The sequence below is a fragment of the Rhamphochromis longiceps genome, linkage group LG14 (genome assembly GCF_057381845.1).
Source record: "Rhamphochromis longiceps isolate RC_006_pf linkage group LG14, R_longiceps_female_GT1.1, whole genome shotgun sequence".
Taxonomy (NCBI): Eukaryota; Metazoa; Chordata; class Actinopteri; order Cichliformes; family Cichlidae; genus Rhamphochromis; species Rhamphochromis longiceps.
Genome location: NC_140570.1, coordinates 25,598,130 through 25,615,703, shown reverse-complemented (window position 1 = coordinate 25,615,703; position 17,574 = coordinate 25,598,130). Strand labels below are relative to the sequence as shown.

At 41.8% G+C, this 17,574-nt stretch overlaps 3 protein-coding genes across 5 annotated transcripts in view; 1 reads left to right on the top strand and 2 right to left on the bottom strand.

The window, feature by feature from the left end:
* sipa1l3 (signal-induced proliferation-associated 1 like 3) overlaps positions 1–4,635 on the bottom strand; it is an 89,617-nt gene extending 84,982 nt beyond the window's left edge. For all 3 annotated transcript variants that reach the window (XR_014907351.1, XR_014907352.1, XM_085380989.1), the window contains exon 1: positions 4,460–4,635. The gene's annotated coding sequence lies outside the window, so the exon portion shown is untranslated. The remainder of the gene's footprint in view (positions 1–4,459) is intronic.
* Positions 4,636–7,633: 2,998 nt separating this feature from the next.
* LOC146654155 (E3 SUMO-protein ligase ZBED1-like) lies at positions 7,634–9,158 on the bottom strand. The gene is made up of 3 exons (XM_085380924.1): positions 8,981–9,158; positions 8,176–8,795; positions 7,634–8,101 (listed from the first exon to the last, which is right to left on the bottom strand). Exons 2-3 carry the CDS (start codon positions 8,701–8,703, stop codon positions 7,706–7,708), a joined length of 924 nt encoding a protein of 307 aa, XP_085237050.1. The 5' UTR covers positions 8,704–8,795; positions 8,981–9,158; the 3' UTR covers positions 7,634–7,705.
* A 1,692-nt stretch (positions 9,159–10,850) lies between these two features.
* map3k10 (mitogen-activated protein kinase kinase kinase 10) overlaps positions 10,851–17,574 on the top strand; it is a 49,373-nt gene continuing 42,649 nt past the window's right edge. The window contains exon 1 of the mRNA XM_085380990.1: positions 10,851–13,625. Within this exon, the coding sequence (XP_085237116.1) occupies positions 12,629–13,625 (997 nt within the window). The 5' untranslated portion in view covers positions 10,851–12,628. The remainder of the gene's footprint in view (positions 13,626–17,574) is intronic.

Sequence of the window (17,574 nt, the reverse complement as noted above, 5' to 3'; positions counted from 1 at the left end):
GAGTGTTGCATCTGCTGACAATATTGAGCATATTATGCATGTGGTTGCTCTGTAGCTACATACATATAACGCCGTTAGGCAGAACGACAATGTCTATCTACACCACTGTATTCAACAAGGCAGCTTCCTCATAAGCATAAGCTTATGAGAATGCTGTTATTGGAAGACATAATTAATACATGGATATTTCAGAGTATCACTTTCCCCCCTATCAAATAACCCCAAAAAACAAATGACTGTAACTTTAAACTACAACGATTTTCAGCTCCAAGACAACAAACTTCAACAGCCTTTTTTCTGAAAAATCTCTTTCCTTACAAAAAACCCCAAACAAAACAACAACAACACAGCTTTAGCTAAAAGTTGCTAATTCACTTTAGCTTCCTCATCCCCCTCATATTGTAAAGTTATTACTGAGGCATGTTCACAGAACAGAGACATCATTATCAAGTTACTACTCTGGCACATGAAAAGGGTCAGTTCACACCAGTGGCTGCATCCCCCTGTATACAGGTTCATAAAAGGTCCCTTAAGCAGCTCATCAAGAACATTTGGTGTCACAGTTTTTGCATTTGAAAGAATACACATCTCCCAAACAGGCGGATATACAAATAATTCTAAAATAAGACTGAAGGTCGTTAATGCAATTTTTTTAACACAACTTCACCCATCTGGAGAAAAATGAAACCAAGTATAAATATTCCATGGCCACCTTTAAGCAGTATTACAAAGTGGAAGTGATTAGGAACCACAGCAACTCAGCCACAAAGTGGCAACCACAGTTGACAGTTACAGAGTGGGGTCACAGAGTGCTAATAGTGTGTGAAAGTCACCAACTCTCTGCTGACTCAATGAGTTTCACACCCCCTCTGGCATTAAGATCATAACTTCAACGCAAACACTTTGACAGTTGATTTGAATCTTTACAGAGCCTACGATGTAACCTACGTAAGTGGCCAGTGCTGTTGCCAGCATGCTTGCGCATCTGGTCACGTCCCCAGTGTTTTATACATGCCACAATAGAAACAAATAAACTTCTGGCTTGTTTTCCCCTCCTGGGTCCCTTCTCTTTAATGTGGGTATTTTTTTTTTTTCTTCCCAGAGGCAAACATTTATCCCTCAAGTTTTTCCACTTCTTTGTACATCTCCTCAAATCCACTCCCATAGGTTTGCCAATTTCCCTTCAAGAACTTACTGACATGCATGAGTTCTTATATTGAGGCTATGACTGTTATCGTCTCAATGATAAATTCAAAAACTAAGGCTAAAAAGTAGGCGGAAATACATAAGACGAATCAGCTGTAATGAACAGCCCAGTCAGTCAATAGTTGCGGGCTGCATCAATTCAATATCCAGTTAAATTTCCAGAGAAGTGTACGCCAGGTTATGCATAGCGTAGGGTTTCAAAGGGGTTTGCAGCTAAGATGTACCTACAGCACTGTAGGCAATATTTAATTTTAATTTCTTAAAGCTTTCCCTCTTATATTTAAAACAACCACACTTAATTGCCCCTTGGGGATAAATAAAGTCTCTCTGATTCTGACAATGGATGGACAAGCAACTGCTTTTATGCGTTGTCGTTAGCAACAACGATCACGTGGCTCCATCCGCTTGTTTATTTTCCACATAAACCTTTCACAATAAAGCTGAAGATCCTGTTGAGATTCTTCAAAATAAAATGAATCACGTGAAATAGTATGCAGAGTGTTTACGGATGAGCAAAAAAGAGCCACCAGGTTTCTTCACGCCAGTCGAGTTACCCAAGATTCACAGAATTTACAGAAAATGTAAAATTTTTGTGCTATATATCGTTGTAGGGACGATAAATGTCTTATATCGGGATATGAGATTTTGGTCATATTGCACAGCCCTACTCAAAAATCTGTCAAAAATGTTTTAGTATGACTTTGGTAAGCTACGAAGCCGTACTGCTTGATGGATTGTCAGAGCATTATGGCTACTGTAATCAGGAGCCTCACAGACTCAGAGTAATCTGGGTCCAAAAGAGTCTGTCCTCTTCAGGTCCCAAAGTCAAGCGAGCACTGCGGCATCACTCAGAGTTAAAAACCGTCTAAATTCTTTCATCTTTAATAAAATGATGAGCGTTGCTGCTTTACTAGGTGTAACAATTAAGTTTAACATCCCGGCATCCATGAAAACAGAATGTATTAAATTTAATGGAGTTAGAAGTTAGAAGCAGGAAGTTAGCTCGCTAGTTTCCACATAAACATGATATAGCATGTTCTGACTGAGAGATTTCCAAAAAAAATTAAAACATACAGCTCTGCTATCACTTCCAACATAAATGAAGACAGAAAACTAAAAAGCAGTGACGTTTGTAGGGTTACTGAAATTTGGCTAGCTGGTATATAATGATGCGCTACGTGATCGCTAGCGACACAGCTATGTTAGCATAACAGAAACACAGTGAAGCTGGAGGATGAATGCTAACCTTTTTTTTTTTTTGCTCAACAGAAATTAATGTGAGGGTTCCTGAGGGTTGGGGACAAATGCAATCGCATGGCAGGATGCTGTAAACGGACCAAACGTCAGTCAGGAGAACAACTGAGATAATCCATCCACAATACGAGATTAGTCATTAATATACTGCAACAACATGGGAATAGAGCAGCTGCAAGAGAATTCAACATTAATGAATCAGTGGTACGGAAGTGGCGTAAGCAAGAAGAATGAGTTGAGTAAAGTTTGTCTTATCTGACTGTTTTGTTCCGCTTAATGCGCCTTATAATCCAGTGCGCCTTATGATCCAAAAAATACGGTACCTTCAGGATGAACTAGAATGGGGGCCTCTGCTCACAGAAGTGTCTGACCTGACAAATTCCCAACAGCATCCTCCAAAATCTTGTAGAAAGATTTAAAAGCTTCTGTAGGTATTATGTGTAGGTGGCCCAATACATATTGAGTCCATATATTGTATGTTAGGTATATTTTAATTATACAGTTTCATCAGGTTTGCATTCACCATTCAGTTTCTATTTATCTTATACTGCGAAGAGGGTACATAACTTTTGCTCAGTCGATAACTATAATGCATTTTGGATTCCCAGCTAAAGCAACTGCCTAATATTTTCCTTGACCAAAAATAGCCATTGTGCTTAGTTTGGCTTTTAATATGCAAGCTTTCCAAACACCCATGGAAAGGATGAAAACAACGGAAACACAGATCACTGAATGGCTGACTCTTGCAGCTCGGTGTACATCCACTGATCAAAAACTGTATTTACAATGAGGAAAACCATGTCGTTACTACAGTGAACAGCACAGGCAACATCCAATCCTGATTTCCCCTTAAACTGGACGTGAAATACAGGATTTCCCCAATAGTACAGCAAACAGTGGGCAGTACAGGATAACCAGGTTAAGGCATTGGCACATGATTCTCACATTTTCCTGGTAATCATTATTCCATTAGTTCCAGACGAGAGGCGACCACAGCAAATGATGCCTTGAATATGTGCAGTGCTGCCATGCTCTGCTGCTCTTGCCCGACAAAATCCATCATCCTCATACTCGACGTGTCGTTTTCTGAGGGCTTTGGGGGTGGAGGGGGTACAGCAGCAACACGGAGGATCTCAATGAAAGGGAGATGACACACACACTGAGGCATTATCATCTCCCATTCTGCGTACACACAATCGACTAAGCACACACACAGAAGCATGCATATCTACAATGCACTTACAAATCCTGCACACAGGTCCTCTGACAGCTGAGCGTCTGCATGCACACACACGCGTAAGCACAATCAATTAAAACGTGTTGCATACCCTTTCATGACAAACCACTTCCATCTACAACTAATGAACTCGTCTCCCCACCCCTCCTCCTTAAATATGCGGTGCAGCCAAAATATTTCCCATGCCGCTCATGCTGGATCCAATATCCAGCCAAGGCAACTTCCGTTTGTAGGAAAAACTACTCGAAATTCAAAGCTCGTCCAGGCTAACTAGCTGGCTCCCAAACAAAGCTCCCATTGTCTGGAACTTGTAGTTTTACCGTTTTTCTCTTGGCCCTCGCAACTGTGATTAACTCAGGTACGAAAAACTACAAATCCGAAGTCTGCAGAGCCCCATGAGCATGCGCACTGGCCCCTTAAGGATCGCGAAGGTTGTGGAATATTTTCTCCTTAATAATTTTTGCGTGCAGCGGCACATTTGAGAGTATGTATATACTTTGCTGAGAAGCTGGAGGCCAAAGTGGAGCACGGACCCGGTGAAAACGGCTCCTGGCGGGACTGAGAACCGCGACTGAGCCGTAGTAAAGAGGCTGCTCTCCGCATTGACTGAAGTTGGTCTGCTCGGCTCGGCTGCCTCTCCTCTCAATGTTTGCTTTGGCTCACTAACGTTCACTTCGCTCGCCACTTTTCAGCGCTTTTGAATATCCCCGGCTGCTCACACAAAACTGCTCAGTGAAAACCAAGAGAGCACACACGGCTTACCTTTCGCTGCTCCAGGGTTTCCGCTCACTTCCAGCTCCGTTAAAATAATCCTCCAGACATTGTGGAAACAGCCGTTGCCCGACGGTCTGCTGCCTGTTCACCAAGTGAGACGTTGCCAAGAATTCTCAACCGAAACCACGGCGAAGCTGCGCCCGCACTCACTGCGCATGCGTAACTCCGACTGGCGCAAACTACTGATAGTAACACAGGGGGCGGCACGCTGCTGCTCCTGGAGCCGTGGAAACACGTAGTAAATACAAGTGGTAATACTGCAGAGTACAAGTATCAGATTACAATAAGTAGAGTACAATAATCAGAACACCAAGTATTAATTTAATTTATTGTGCTTTTGTACGGTTTATTTATGAACGAAAACTATTCACGCTGTTATTTTGAAGGCAGAGTAGCACAAGTAAATTATTTTTATAGTATTGGCTTATACATTAGACCTATTGTTACAGATAACGATGGTGCGCTTTTTTCTTTCATTTACAAACTTCCATCTTATCCTAACCAATAATACTTAGTTATCATTTATTTGTTTATAATGGAAGCCCCAAACGCAATTTCATTGTTCTTGACAATGACAATAAATAAATAAATACTAAATACTAAATAATATGTTGTATGAATAATCTGAGTCTACAAAGTAAAAAATAAAGTAAAAAATAAAAAACAGAATCTGAACTGGTGGAATAGTATCAAGAAGCAGAATGGAATATCCCCGTATTGTTATGTACTTGAGTAAATGTATTTTGTTTTATTTTGTTTCTTTTAAACTGTGGACAGAGCGTTTTACTGCACAGCCCAATAAGTTTTTACTCAGTGTCATGTCAAGTTCACAAATAGGCCAATAGCACACCCTTGTGGTTGCTGATTTGAAATGCTGAGCGATTAACCTGAAATGAATAATAACTAAGTTAATGATATATAACTATTTGTTTGAAAGAATTTGGATATATTTATTTATTTTTATATTTATACTGTTGATTGATTTTCTTTCTTTTCCAGAGAGCTTTTTTTAAACAGTAAATCTCACTGTATATTTCAACTTCTTAAAATAAAGTTTTGAGATAATAACACAAAAATAACACACATTAAAAACTGCTTTATTTGAGACTGATATGAAGGCATCGCCCGGATCAGCAAGATCCGCCTCAAGTGTTGAGGACCCAGGGCACCCTGACGAGAAGTGGGCTACTGGAATAAGACATCGGTGGGCAAGACATGAAAATAGGGCATTGTTGGAATGCTACTACGCAAGTAACCCTGGTGGAAGGGTTACATGAATAGGATGATGACCTATGGAATCCTCGATACCCAACATCCACAATGGCGGCGAAACAACTAGTAGCTCAGTGTTCCAACATTCGAAAGAAGGGACTGCTCTCACAGCTAGAGATTGACGAGGTACAACACAAATGCTATGGCAAGGGGGAGCCAGGACGCCAGGTCAGGAGGGTGATGTCATCACCCCCACCCGAGATTGGGTACCAAGCCCCAAGTGCGATAGAAGAAGGATCGTTGAGTGCGAGGGGAACTGACCTGAAAGATAGGATCATGGCCAAGCTTGAAACCTGGACCCCCGTAGCTGGTTACCAAGACTACGTGAAGTACTCTCAGAAGGTCTGCTAGATGATGTTAATGCAGCACTACGGACGATACCTATGGCCACCATAACCGAGACTAACAAGCTGTATATATATATATATATATATATATATATATATATATATATATACACATATATATATATATATATATATATATATATATATATATATATATATATATATATATATATACACACATATATATATATATATATATATATATATATATATATATATATATATATACACACATATATATATATGTATGTGTGTGTGTGTAAAATATAAAGCCCCTTGAGTCGACTGTTGTTGTAATTTGTTGAAATGAATCACCACCTCCTTACCCACCACCTCCTTAATTGAATTGCATTGTTACATGACATGAAGTGTTTGTATTGTAACACTGACTCTGAGCTTTGTAAATCATTGCTAATAATGTCTGTGTATCATATGCCATATATTCCATGTGCCTATATTTTGTCAATACAAACAATTGCAGTAAGAAACATAGTTTTAAAAATATCTATATATAGCAAATATTATCACTCCAACCTTCAGATTGGTTTATTAAAGGAGAGGTCAAAGGTCAAATGTGACATACCAGACTTTTAGGAGTCATATTTTTGAAGTTATAAAGCTTTTTATCAATTTTGATGAATAAATCTTTCAGTTGACCTTGAAAACCTTGGTGGATTCAGCTCAAATTTTAATGGACTGTTAACATGACCCCACTCTACACTCTACAAAGTTTTATCAGAATTCATCCAAAACTTTTTGAGCCATTACCTCGTCGGCGGGGTTGATAATGAAAATATAGGATGTGAATTTTCCAGCAAGTCAAATATATAATGTGACAAAAAAAAACCCCTTCTAATAAGATGTAAGAATAAACCACAGCATGCAACCTAAGCACTGATAAAGAGTGGAGTTTGACGCACAGGAGGGTGTTGCTAAAAGGATGGCAAGGACACCACGCCTTGAATTCAAAGCGGCAATGAAGGGTGGAGAGTAATAAAAGAAGTGGGGAGAAAGAACTTGAAGAAAGATGGACTAGAGAGTAGGGCTGCACGATATTAGGAAAACCTGCGATGTGCGATAACTGTGATCAATACTGCGATAACGATATGACTTGCGATAAAATAAATAGCAAAAAAAAACAAAAAACAAATACATAATTTCCGTTTTACTGCACAGTTTTATTTAATGAAAGCTGCTGTATTAGCAGTGTAACAACAAAGTGCAGTCAAACATTGAAACATTGCCCCCATAAAAAAATTTCTGAGGCTTGAATTCTGAAAGACATCCTTCCCGGTCTCTATAATTAGTTTTAAATAAACATAACTTAAATTATACTGCAAATTATCTCTATGCAGTTGTTCATCATTTTACCACTCACCAAGTAGTTATGATGCAAGTCAAAACTGGAGTGGAAACTTTACTAGATTAAACTATAGGTAAGAACTTGTCTGCTGTGGGAACACACCAAAGAACAATTGTCTACCTTTGTGGTCGTACTGGCCAAGACTAATATTATCAACAATTAAGAACAATGTAGGTAGTGTGTTTTTGTAATTTTTTGAAAAAAAAAAAAGGTTTCTCTATCTTGCATTCATCCTTCCTGAGTGAATGTTTTTTATGGCAAGTTCTTGTTAAGGAAAACCAACATGTTTACTCTCCAAGGTTTTAAACATGTGCGCTGACATGTTACTATGTTTCCTGATGTACTAAAAAGTCTCTCTGAAGGTGAGCTACTTGCAGGTATGCAGAGATACTTCCTTGCAAGCTTGCTTAGCTGTGGGAATGTCATTTTGTGGAGTTTCCACCATGCCAAGGGGTCTTCCTCACTGTCTATGGCCGTGGATAGCAAGTAGCTGTTAAGCTCAGCTTCAACAGCTTGTGAGAGATGCATAAAAGAGGAGGTAGGGATTGGAGCTGCCTTGAAGAAACTGCCCAGGGACTTTTTTGCCTTCTTCAGGGGACGACTGGGTGGATCATCTGTCTGGGCCTCTGGTTCAGCGGAGCTTCTCTCCTGGAACAGAAAGCAGATTATAAGAAAAGTAAATATGAATTGAAAGGTTTTATATATAATGCATGCATGAATACCTTCTGTGCCACTGCTTCCATTTCTGACATCACTCTGGTCTTGATGTCTGAGACTCGATCAGTGCTGGTGTAGCTGACTTTAAATCTGGGATCCATGAAGCACGCCATGTCCATAAGTTCCTGGGTAGCTGGATTTTCATATTTAGTAATCAGGTACTCGAGGATTTTCTTCTTAATTGATTTTGTCAAATCACTGTCTTCTTCCTTCTCTGCAAGCACCGACGTCTTCATCAGATGAAGGACTGGTTTTACATATGAAACACTAACGTAGCTCTCACCAGACAGGGCATCTGTAAAGTCTTGCAGGGGGTGTAATGCCTGGTTGACAGACTCCAGTACCTCAAGATCCTGCCAAGTAGGAATCAAGTGTCTTGATTTCTTGTCTGCTGAGATGACATCAGAAATGGCCCGCTGCTGCTCCAGGACTCTCTCAATCATCTTCTGCCTGGAACCCCACCTGGTTGGGCATTCTGTGATCAGTGTGTGCTCTGGGAGGTTGAGCTTCTGCTGTGCTTTTTTCAGAGCCATCTTTGCTTTCCAGCTGTGGCAAAAATGTCCAACTAACTTTTTGCAAAGTCCAATGGCTCGGGCAATGCGGGCATCATCTTTGATAGAATTTTCTGGAGAAATAAGAGGAAACAAAAAAACTGTCATGTTTAAAACCTTTTTTTTTTTTAAAAAAAACTAATTGAAATTTATAACTAAAGTTGTCTAAAAAGGTAACATTATCCTTATCAATATCAATTTGATAATAATGTATAGCACATTTTCATTGCTAAAAAGATCTGCCTTGAATAAAACTTACCGATTGCAAGGTGCAGCCTGTGTCCAAAACACTGAAGTCTGACCCAGTTGTTTAGCTCCGTGGCTCTCACAACATTGGCACCGTTGTCTGTGGTGATGCACACTTGTCGATCTTCTTTAAGATCCCAGCTGGCTAACACCTCACGTAATACATGGGCTATATTTTCACTAGTGTGGGAGTCTGGAAAATACAGTCTCTAGACACCGTGTTTTCAGTTCAAAGTCTTCGGTGAGGAAGTGCACTGTGAAACTCATATATGGTTCCGTTGTACGACTTGACCATAGGTCTGTAGTGCTTGCGTAGTTTTCAGCTTGGCTCAGTTCAAACATGACGGTCTTGCGGCATGTTTCATACATTTGTGGAATGGCGACATGTGAAAAGTAGTTTCGTGAGGGGATGCGGTATCTCTGGTCCACTTTATGTATCAGACTGGTGAAGCCCTCTCTGCTAACTGTATTTATAGGCATCATGTCTTTAGCCAAAAAATGTGTAATGGCCTCTGTTATTTCTTTGTACCGCTTCGACGTTTTCTCATAAGGAATTCCACTTGAAAAACTCTGATACAGAGACGGCTGTTGGACTGCTGCGCTCTTTGTCTTAACATTAGCAACCTTTGTTTGGCTAGCCCTATCTTTCTGGAACTCTTCAAACAGTTCTCTGTGGTTGTATTGAAGATGATGGTGGAGATTAGTCGTGTTTCCTCTGGTGGTTGCCACGAGTGTTCGGCAAGTTTTGCAGAGTACCTGTGTTTGGAGAACGTCGTCTTTATCAAATCCAAAGTACCTCCAAATAAGTGAGGTACTATTTTTTTTTTTAGCCACGAGTTCAGTAGCATTCTCGTCACGCGTCTCGCTCTCAGCCATTACAACTCTGACTCGTTGCTGCAGCGTTGTTCGCGCCCGACCTGCGTAGGAGGCGGGCCTCTAATCCATTTGATTGGTTAATGCCGTGAAGGGCTCTATTCGACTGGTCAAATGTGTAAATGGATTTCTTTGATTGGTAAATTCTTTACAGCACGTGTGTAAACATTTTAAGGTACCCAATTATCGCAGTTTACGCCGTCTTTTGCGATGGGCCCATCGCGCAGGCTGATATCGCGATGACAATAAATTTTCGATTTATCGTGCAGCCCTACTAGAGAGTTTGATCCCCTTCTGAATAAGACACTCCATTCAAGACTTTCTGTTTCACTAACTGCGCACCAGGGGTCAGTATAGCTCAACAATTAATGGGCGTGAACACTATTGTTTAAAAAGACATTATTTTATTGCTTTTTCTTTTTTGCATTGTACTGCTATTCTGGTCTTATTTTTAGATCAAATAAAAAGACCTTCAGCTACTGCTTTCTGAATTTTAATAGGCTAAATAAAATAAGTAATGCTTTATAATCCGTGATTTTATGGCCTATGAGACAAATACCAGCTGCCACTGGTGCTTAAAAATCACACATTAAAAGCAATGGAGCAGGACAATGGGAATCAGGGGGCTACCAGTTGGGTTAAAATGCCTCTTTTGTGTCGTGTTATCAACTAGAGCCTAAAAATATCCTTCCCTATTTTCAGCTCCAAAATCTTATTATTGCATTATATTATAATATATAATATTTTACATTATTTGAATTGTAATCTGGTTGTTTTAAGTGGACAGTAGGCCACAGTATATTAAAGGATAATGCTAATAATGTACTGTACAGCCAGCCGTTTCCCGATGATTGTAATAATGTTAATTATTTAGTTATATCAGCCGCCAGAATGATGTAGGTCAGCTGGAGAGCACGCAAACACTACATTACCCAGGGTGCACTTGCACACCAACACAGTCCAGTCCCGTTCCAACAGACTGCGGTGTCTTACACTCTCCGCCCTGCACAGTGAGCGTCACCCTGATCTGCGCACAGGCGATGGGATCGCGGGCGTGGACCTGTTACCTGCTGCAGCCATCCCTATGATTAGAGAATCGGTGACGGGGGAAGCGCTCGCTTCAGCGTACGTGAACGGCACTCCGGCATATTTGAATGCAAAGTCAGCCCGCAGACTGACAGCTCGGAGCTCGAAATATTTTGTCTGTTTGGTGTGTGTGTGTAGAGGGGGAAGAGAGAAAAGCCTTTTTGAATACAGTGGAGCTCCAGACAGCTGGCTGAACGCAGACTCCCTGAGCGCTTTGTCAATCTGACGCCAAATTGTGAGGACCTCGATGGGCCCCTTTACTTGGATGTAAACCGTACGCCCATGCGACGATGTCAGTGGATGTTGCTGGCTTCACTTTCCAGGTTAGGTTACAGTAATTGTTTACGTATTAAAATTAAGCCATTTTAAGGCGGAACACGCGAGAGGCACCTGGATACGCTGCACCATTTTACACACAGGATTTTATTATTGTTATTATTATTATCATTAATATTAGTGGGATACAGATGTGTCTTGATAGAGGAAAAATGGAGACAGTGGATTTGTTCATCTCGTCCTCGGATAGCCTGTAGAGCTGTTATACCGCAATGCCTCCATGCAAACCTTATGTGACGGTTTCCGTCTCCGCTGAAGAAGTGGCGGACATTTAAAGCTCACACCTTCCTTACGCCGCTATAGATTCGGCGATCGTGCGCGGTAACAGGGCAACGGGATAATGATAAACGCTGGCATTTCTTTCCCGTCACCAGTGAGGAAGAATTTCTTGTCCAAACCGACGCTCGTCACCATCACCAATGCAGCCCAGCAGAGGCGATTAAATCAGGCCGCTGCACAGAGACGGAGGCGGGTTTGTTATGCTCAGACTTGGCTGGATGCTGAACATGGTGCCACTTTCTCAGCTCTGTATTGACTACCTGTCGCCCAGCCGCCGGCTCATTTCACTAATTGCCCAGCTGTCTTAAAATGGACGAGGCTTTTCTGATGAAGGCTATTCAGGGACACTGAACCGGCTCTTGAGTGGCCATGCGTGTAGGATTTAGCTTGGACCGGCTTGTCTGGATGTAGGGCGCATATCCGCGGATATTCCCAAACACAGAAGAGAAAACAGCCTATATTCATGGAGATGGCAGGCAGTGGAGGTGCATCTATACGGGGCTGGATGAGAAATAATGAGGACCTCTGCGCAGAGGATTTCACTCAGCTCGTACACCCACAGCAGTTTGCCTAAGAGTCTATACAAGGAACATGTCTGGCAACCATCAGAGGTCATTCGGGCAAATAAATCAAAATTCTAACAAAATTATGAGCTCAGATTGTAAATGCTGGATTTTTACTGGATGGATTTAATTCACAGCTTATTAGCTGATCAGGACCCCTGAAGGCATCTCTCTGATTATGCTCCTTCACAGATAAATACGCTCTCCTGAGCCAGCTTCTTCTTCTTCTTTTTTTCACAAGACAGTTTTGAAAACAATCAGTTTTTTGGGGCATGGGGTTAGGATCCATTCTGTTTGACGTAATGTACGTTATCCCTGAATAAACTTGCCTTTGGGAATTCATGTTACTTCCACACTTTGTGCCAACAGCACAGCAGCAGCCGGTGACAGGATTTAGGATTTGGCACAGTTTCAGCAGCGATATGTGGTGATGGGGGAGAGCAGTCGCTGCTCTCTGACCCACTGATTCCCCTCACCCCTCCTCTGGTGGTCGAGGGCAGCTCATCTCAGTCAATGGGCCCTGTATGGATTTTGTGCCTGAGTTGTTCGAGGGCAGGCCAACAGTGTCAAACAGCAGTCAGGCTGCCATGAACCCATACAGCAGAGCGAGCAGCACAGCGGCCCCCCTGTCCTGCACCAGCTGTGGGGGCTGTTGCTCACCCCCTCCCCCTTGCCTCATTCCCCCTGGGCCCCCTTCCTCTACTACCTCTTCCTCTTCCATGCCCCCAAACATGACCCCTGCGCCACCAATGTTTCCTGCCCCAGTCGTGCAGGTGGAGAATGGTAGCAGCTGGAACTCCTCCACCATCTCCTCCTCTGGCTCCCCAGACTCCCACTCTGGTCATCGAGGTGGGGCAAACAACCCTTACTGGACGGCAGTGTTTGACTATGAGGCCACAGCTGATGAAGAGTTAACCCTGCGGCGTGGGGACCTTCTTGAGGTTCTCTCCAAGGACTCTAAGGTGTCTGGAGACGAGGGCTGGTGGACGGGCAAAATCCAGGACAAGGTGGGTATCTTTCCAAGCAACTATGTCACAAGGGGAGACACTCCCAATTACCAGCAGCTGACTTCAGGAGGACTGGTGGCAGGTGGGGTGGGTGATTGTCCGTTGGAGATTGACTTTTCAGAACTGCTCCTGGAAGAGGTGATAGGAGCTGGTGGATTTGGAAAAGTGTACAAAGGAGTGTGGCGGGGAGAGGAAGTAGCCGTTAAGGCTGCCAGGCAGGACCCAGATGAGGATATCAGTGTCACAGCAGAGAGCGTGCGGCAGGAGGCCAGGCTGTTCTGGATGCTCCGGCACGCCAACATTATCGCGCTCCGTGGAGTCTGCCTGAAGGAGCCCAACTTGTGCTTGGTGATGGAGTATGCTCGAGGGGGGGCTCTAAACCGAGCCTTGGCTGGGAAGAAGGTCCCCCCGAGAGTTTTGGTGAACTGGGCCGTCCAGATTGCAACGGGGATGGACTATCTGCACAACCAGGCGTTCGTACCCATCATCCACAGAGACCTCAAGTCGAGTAATAGTGAGTACTTCAAAGTCTTTTATCTTCTCTGTAATCAAACAAAGATACTAAAACACATTTCAAATGTGTAGTTGTTGGAAAAAAGGTTTTGATGTAATGTACGTGTACTGAGACAGAAGAATAGAGCAGAACTCAATGGTGGATAAACATTTTAAATTGTTATGATGTGAGATCAGCAGGAGGAGTTTGCTCAGCTGTTGTGTTATCATGCAGCTCAAGGTGACTGGTTATTTAGATTATGTTGACATTATGATGAGATATTGTTTGCAGTACTGCAACCTTCAAGCTGACCTTTGTGTATGCTGGAGTGAGGATACACACAACCTTACATAGTTCTTCTGTTTAGCTCCTCTGTTTAATATACACACACTTGAGTTATAGGTCAAATCTACTTTAATCTAACACAAAGTCACACAGAATTGCTCATTTATTATTATTATTATTATTATTATTATTATTATTATTATTCGAGATGTTTGAAACAGGTGTTCCACTTCATTCAGTTGTAAGTAGTGGCAATAGAGGATTTTAAACAAAAAGCTGACTATATTATCATCAATTTGCCTAAGGTTTTGTTTCCTCCCTAAATTTGTATGCATGGCATTTTGGAAGATTCAATTTAGTGAACTAATTACAACTTTACTTTGATAATGACTGACTCAAGGCGAGAATAATGTGATTGATGCAGTCACAATCTATTGATCGCCGTATCAGGGGCATATTATAATACGAACAGCATATGCAGGACTCATCCAGTGTGCATCACAGTGTTTTACTAGAGAGGAGAACACATGGCACCTTTTTCTTTTTAAGAGCAAAGACGGGTGAACTAGTCTCTAATCTGAGCAAGCTATCCATCTCTGCACATGAATATGCAAAAAGTCAAGATTTTTGTTGCTGAAAGCTTTCATTGACCAGTGGTGTTTGATCATCAGGTCATATAAAGAGCAGAAAAAGAAATAAAAGCAAGATGGGATTTGCAGAAATACACTGGTTAATAATTAACTACTGTCTGAAGATGATTATCTGTATGTGCAGGCGATGACCAGAAAGCAGAATTCATGGTCTGAATTAATATATTTTATACATTTTTATTTGGTAGGGACGCTTCCTTTAACATAGTTCCAATACAGAGCATGAGTGTTTATAGCTAGTTCTAATTTCTATTCATTGTCTCTGGATGGAGTTTTGCATCTGCAGTACACAACTATAGTTTTACTGTGATCAATTGTATAAAACCACAATTGGAAAAACCTAACAGATTATCTGGGTTCCTAGACTGTAGAACAATAAACGGGAAGGACTTAGCTTAACATGATGACTGAAATCAGGTGGAAATGGCTAGCTGGTCCAAGTTAAATCAGCCTATCAGGACCTCCAAGTACACACCAAATAATCATAACATTTAAACCATCTACCTAGTAGTGCTGTGCTATACTCATAGCTGGACTGGCCATCGGGCATACCGGGCATTTGCCCGGGGGGCCGATGGTGATTTTTCGTTTTTATGGGCCGATGATTTTTTTTAAATTTTTTTTTTTATAACAGTATAAACAATGAAAGGTGGTGGATTGGCCAGATGCTGGCAGATGTGTAAAAATAACTCAGTTGTTTGGTGGTGGCTATGGTGGAGCTGCCACAAGAGGCCAGGTGGATGAGGGAAAGGGAAGGCAGGAGGAGCAGAGACCCGCCCATCCGAGTGTCAGGTGAACTGAACTTCAGGTAAGAAGTTATGACCTGCAGTCTATCTGGATCAGATATAAACCAAGTTTAGGTGGAGTTTATTTTCGTTACGCTGAGTTTTTACCGTCAGTTACAATAACTCGTACTGCGTACTGGCTAGCATGACGGAGTTTCTACAGCTGGGTGGGTGCTATGATGTTACTGCTAGTGAACTTTATTTTACTCATAAGGTTAGTTAGTAGAGTTGCCAACCATCCCCTAAAAAACGGAATCGTCCCGCATTCAGAGAAAATATTACGTGTTTTGTATTGAGCTAAAAAGGAACACAGTTTGTCCCGTACTTCAGCTAGGATGGAAAAAGACACAAAGCTGGAGTTTTTCTCTGTCTTTCCGCTGTCAGCTGCCCCTTCTCTCATTCAATCGTGAAACTGATCAATGATCAGCTGATCAGCTTTTCTCTCTTGTTTGTTTATCGCCCACTATGCGCCAGAAAGAGGAAACCAGCGGTTGTCGCGCTAAACAACGGCAGCACGTTTAAGCTTGATCAGCTGTTGTTAGAATTTATTTAATATTAATTTCTTCTACTATCAGCTGATGTTTGCTGGAGCCACAGCTGTAAAGCTGCTGGTCATGATGTCGGTTTGGTTATCTGGTGAGAGGGAAACATGAAGATGAAACCAGGAGATGTCCTTACTGAATCATCAGAGCTGAACAGGTGATGGAGAAACAGGTTTACCTTTTAGGTGACATGAGTGAGTTGAAGGGAAGTTATGAACTGTTTCTGAGAGACAAATAACACCAGGATCCTTTTCTAAGTAGCTGACAGCTGGTAACTGTGCAGGAAAGTTTTGCCAGAGGGGCCAGGTAGGGCATTAACAGGGAAAGGGGGGCACAAATAAAATACTTTTCCTTCTTATTCTCATTTAAAATGTCTAGCTTTTATTAAATAATTATCTGAATCTTACAACCAAAGTTTTTATCTGATGTACAACGTATAGAAATCATACATATACCAACAAGACAGTGTACATCACTGTCACAACAGCGTTTGTTTTCATTCAAAGGCTTTATGGTTTTTCCTATAACACCTGGTGGGCCGGTTTCTAGTCAAAATGCCCGGACCGATTTTTTTGTCCCAGTCCAGCCCTGGCTATACTGCAGATTTCGATATAGATCAGATAATAAGTAAATGCAGTTCAGTATTGCTGATATCAATACTGATACTTTTACAGCATAAAGGTAACTTATGTTGGAGATCACAGTGTGTGATATTTGGATCGATCTGCCTTGTATCTACTACCTTGTATTGTGTACACTCACCGTTATACACTGGACCTCGGGGGGGGGGGGCAGCTTCTGTCACTGTGTCACTGGCAGCAGATTCTTTGGGTCCTGTGGGTTGCACTGTGGCACCAAAATCGACCTGTAGCATCTTCCAGATTCTCAGTGGGATTGAAATTGTAAGACTCAGTGACAGAGATGGTTCCTGAGCACTTTTGTTTTGTGTATGTAGGCTGATGTTGTGGCAGTGTCTAGGTACATGTGTATTAATGAGAAGATCAATGTTATTCACTTAAATTGCGTTGCGTTTTGTAGCTGTGGCTCATCATCATACGGAAGCTTGTTTCAGACTCTAACAGATTGTACAGATGGCAAAAATTTGCCATCTTTACAATAAAATGTCAGGTTTGAGTTATTTTTCTCAGACATTTAAGTAACTAAGTCATAACTTGACTTATGTAGGGCAAAAATGTTTCTTTTAGTAGATGAAACAAGCTTCCACGTTGTTATCATCAGCAGAAACCAGTAATTTACAGTATTTCAGAAGAGAAGAGAAAGAAACACTTTAGACTGGTGAGAAATAAACACTTGCAGAGCAGCACACGGTGCTGTGCTGCTGTGTTAAATGGTTGTCCCACATTGAATATTGACATGTTTACAGTCTATATGTCAGATTTGTGGTCACAGCTATTGCAGTCAGGGCTGCCCTGTGTGTAATCCTCCGGGGCAAATGAGCCCTCTCCCAGTCACTGCAGAAATGTGATCATAAAGGTGTCATCACTGGATTCCAGTATTTGATGTGATGTTTTGGGAATGATGACACTAGCGGAGAAACTTAAATTGATCCCAGCAGGGAGGCTTTAGTCCTGGTCTCACTTTACCATGTTTTCCCTGCCATCTCTCGCTACACCTCCTACTGCTCCTCATCCTCTTCCTCCTCCTCTATCCTCCCCTCCTCAAGGAGAGCAGTTTTGCTCTGCAACTC

Excerpts from the sequence above, each read along its gene's own strand:
- LOC146654155 (XM_085380924.1), bottom strand. The coding sequence starts at position 8,703 with ATGGCTCTGAAAAAAGCACAGCAGAAGCTCAACCTCCCAGAGCACACA. Across the intron at positions 8,102-8,175 it reads TGGAAGCAGTGGCACAGAAG|GAGAGAAGCTCCGCTGAACC; the intron begins GTATTCATGCAT and ends TTTCTGTTCCAG.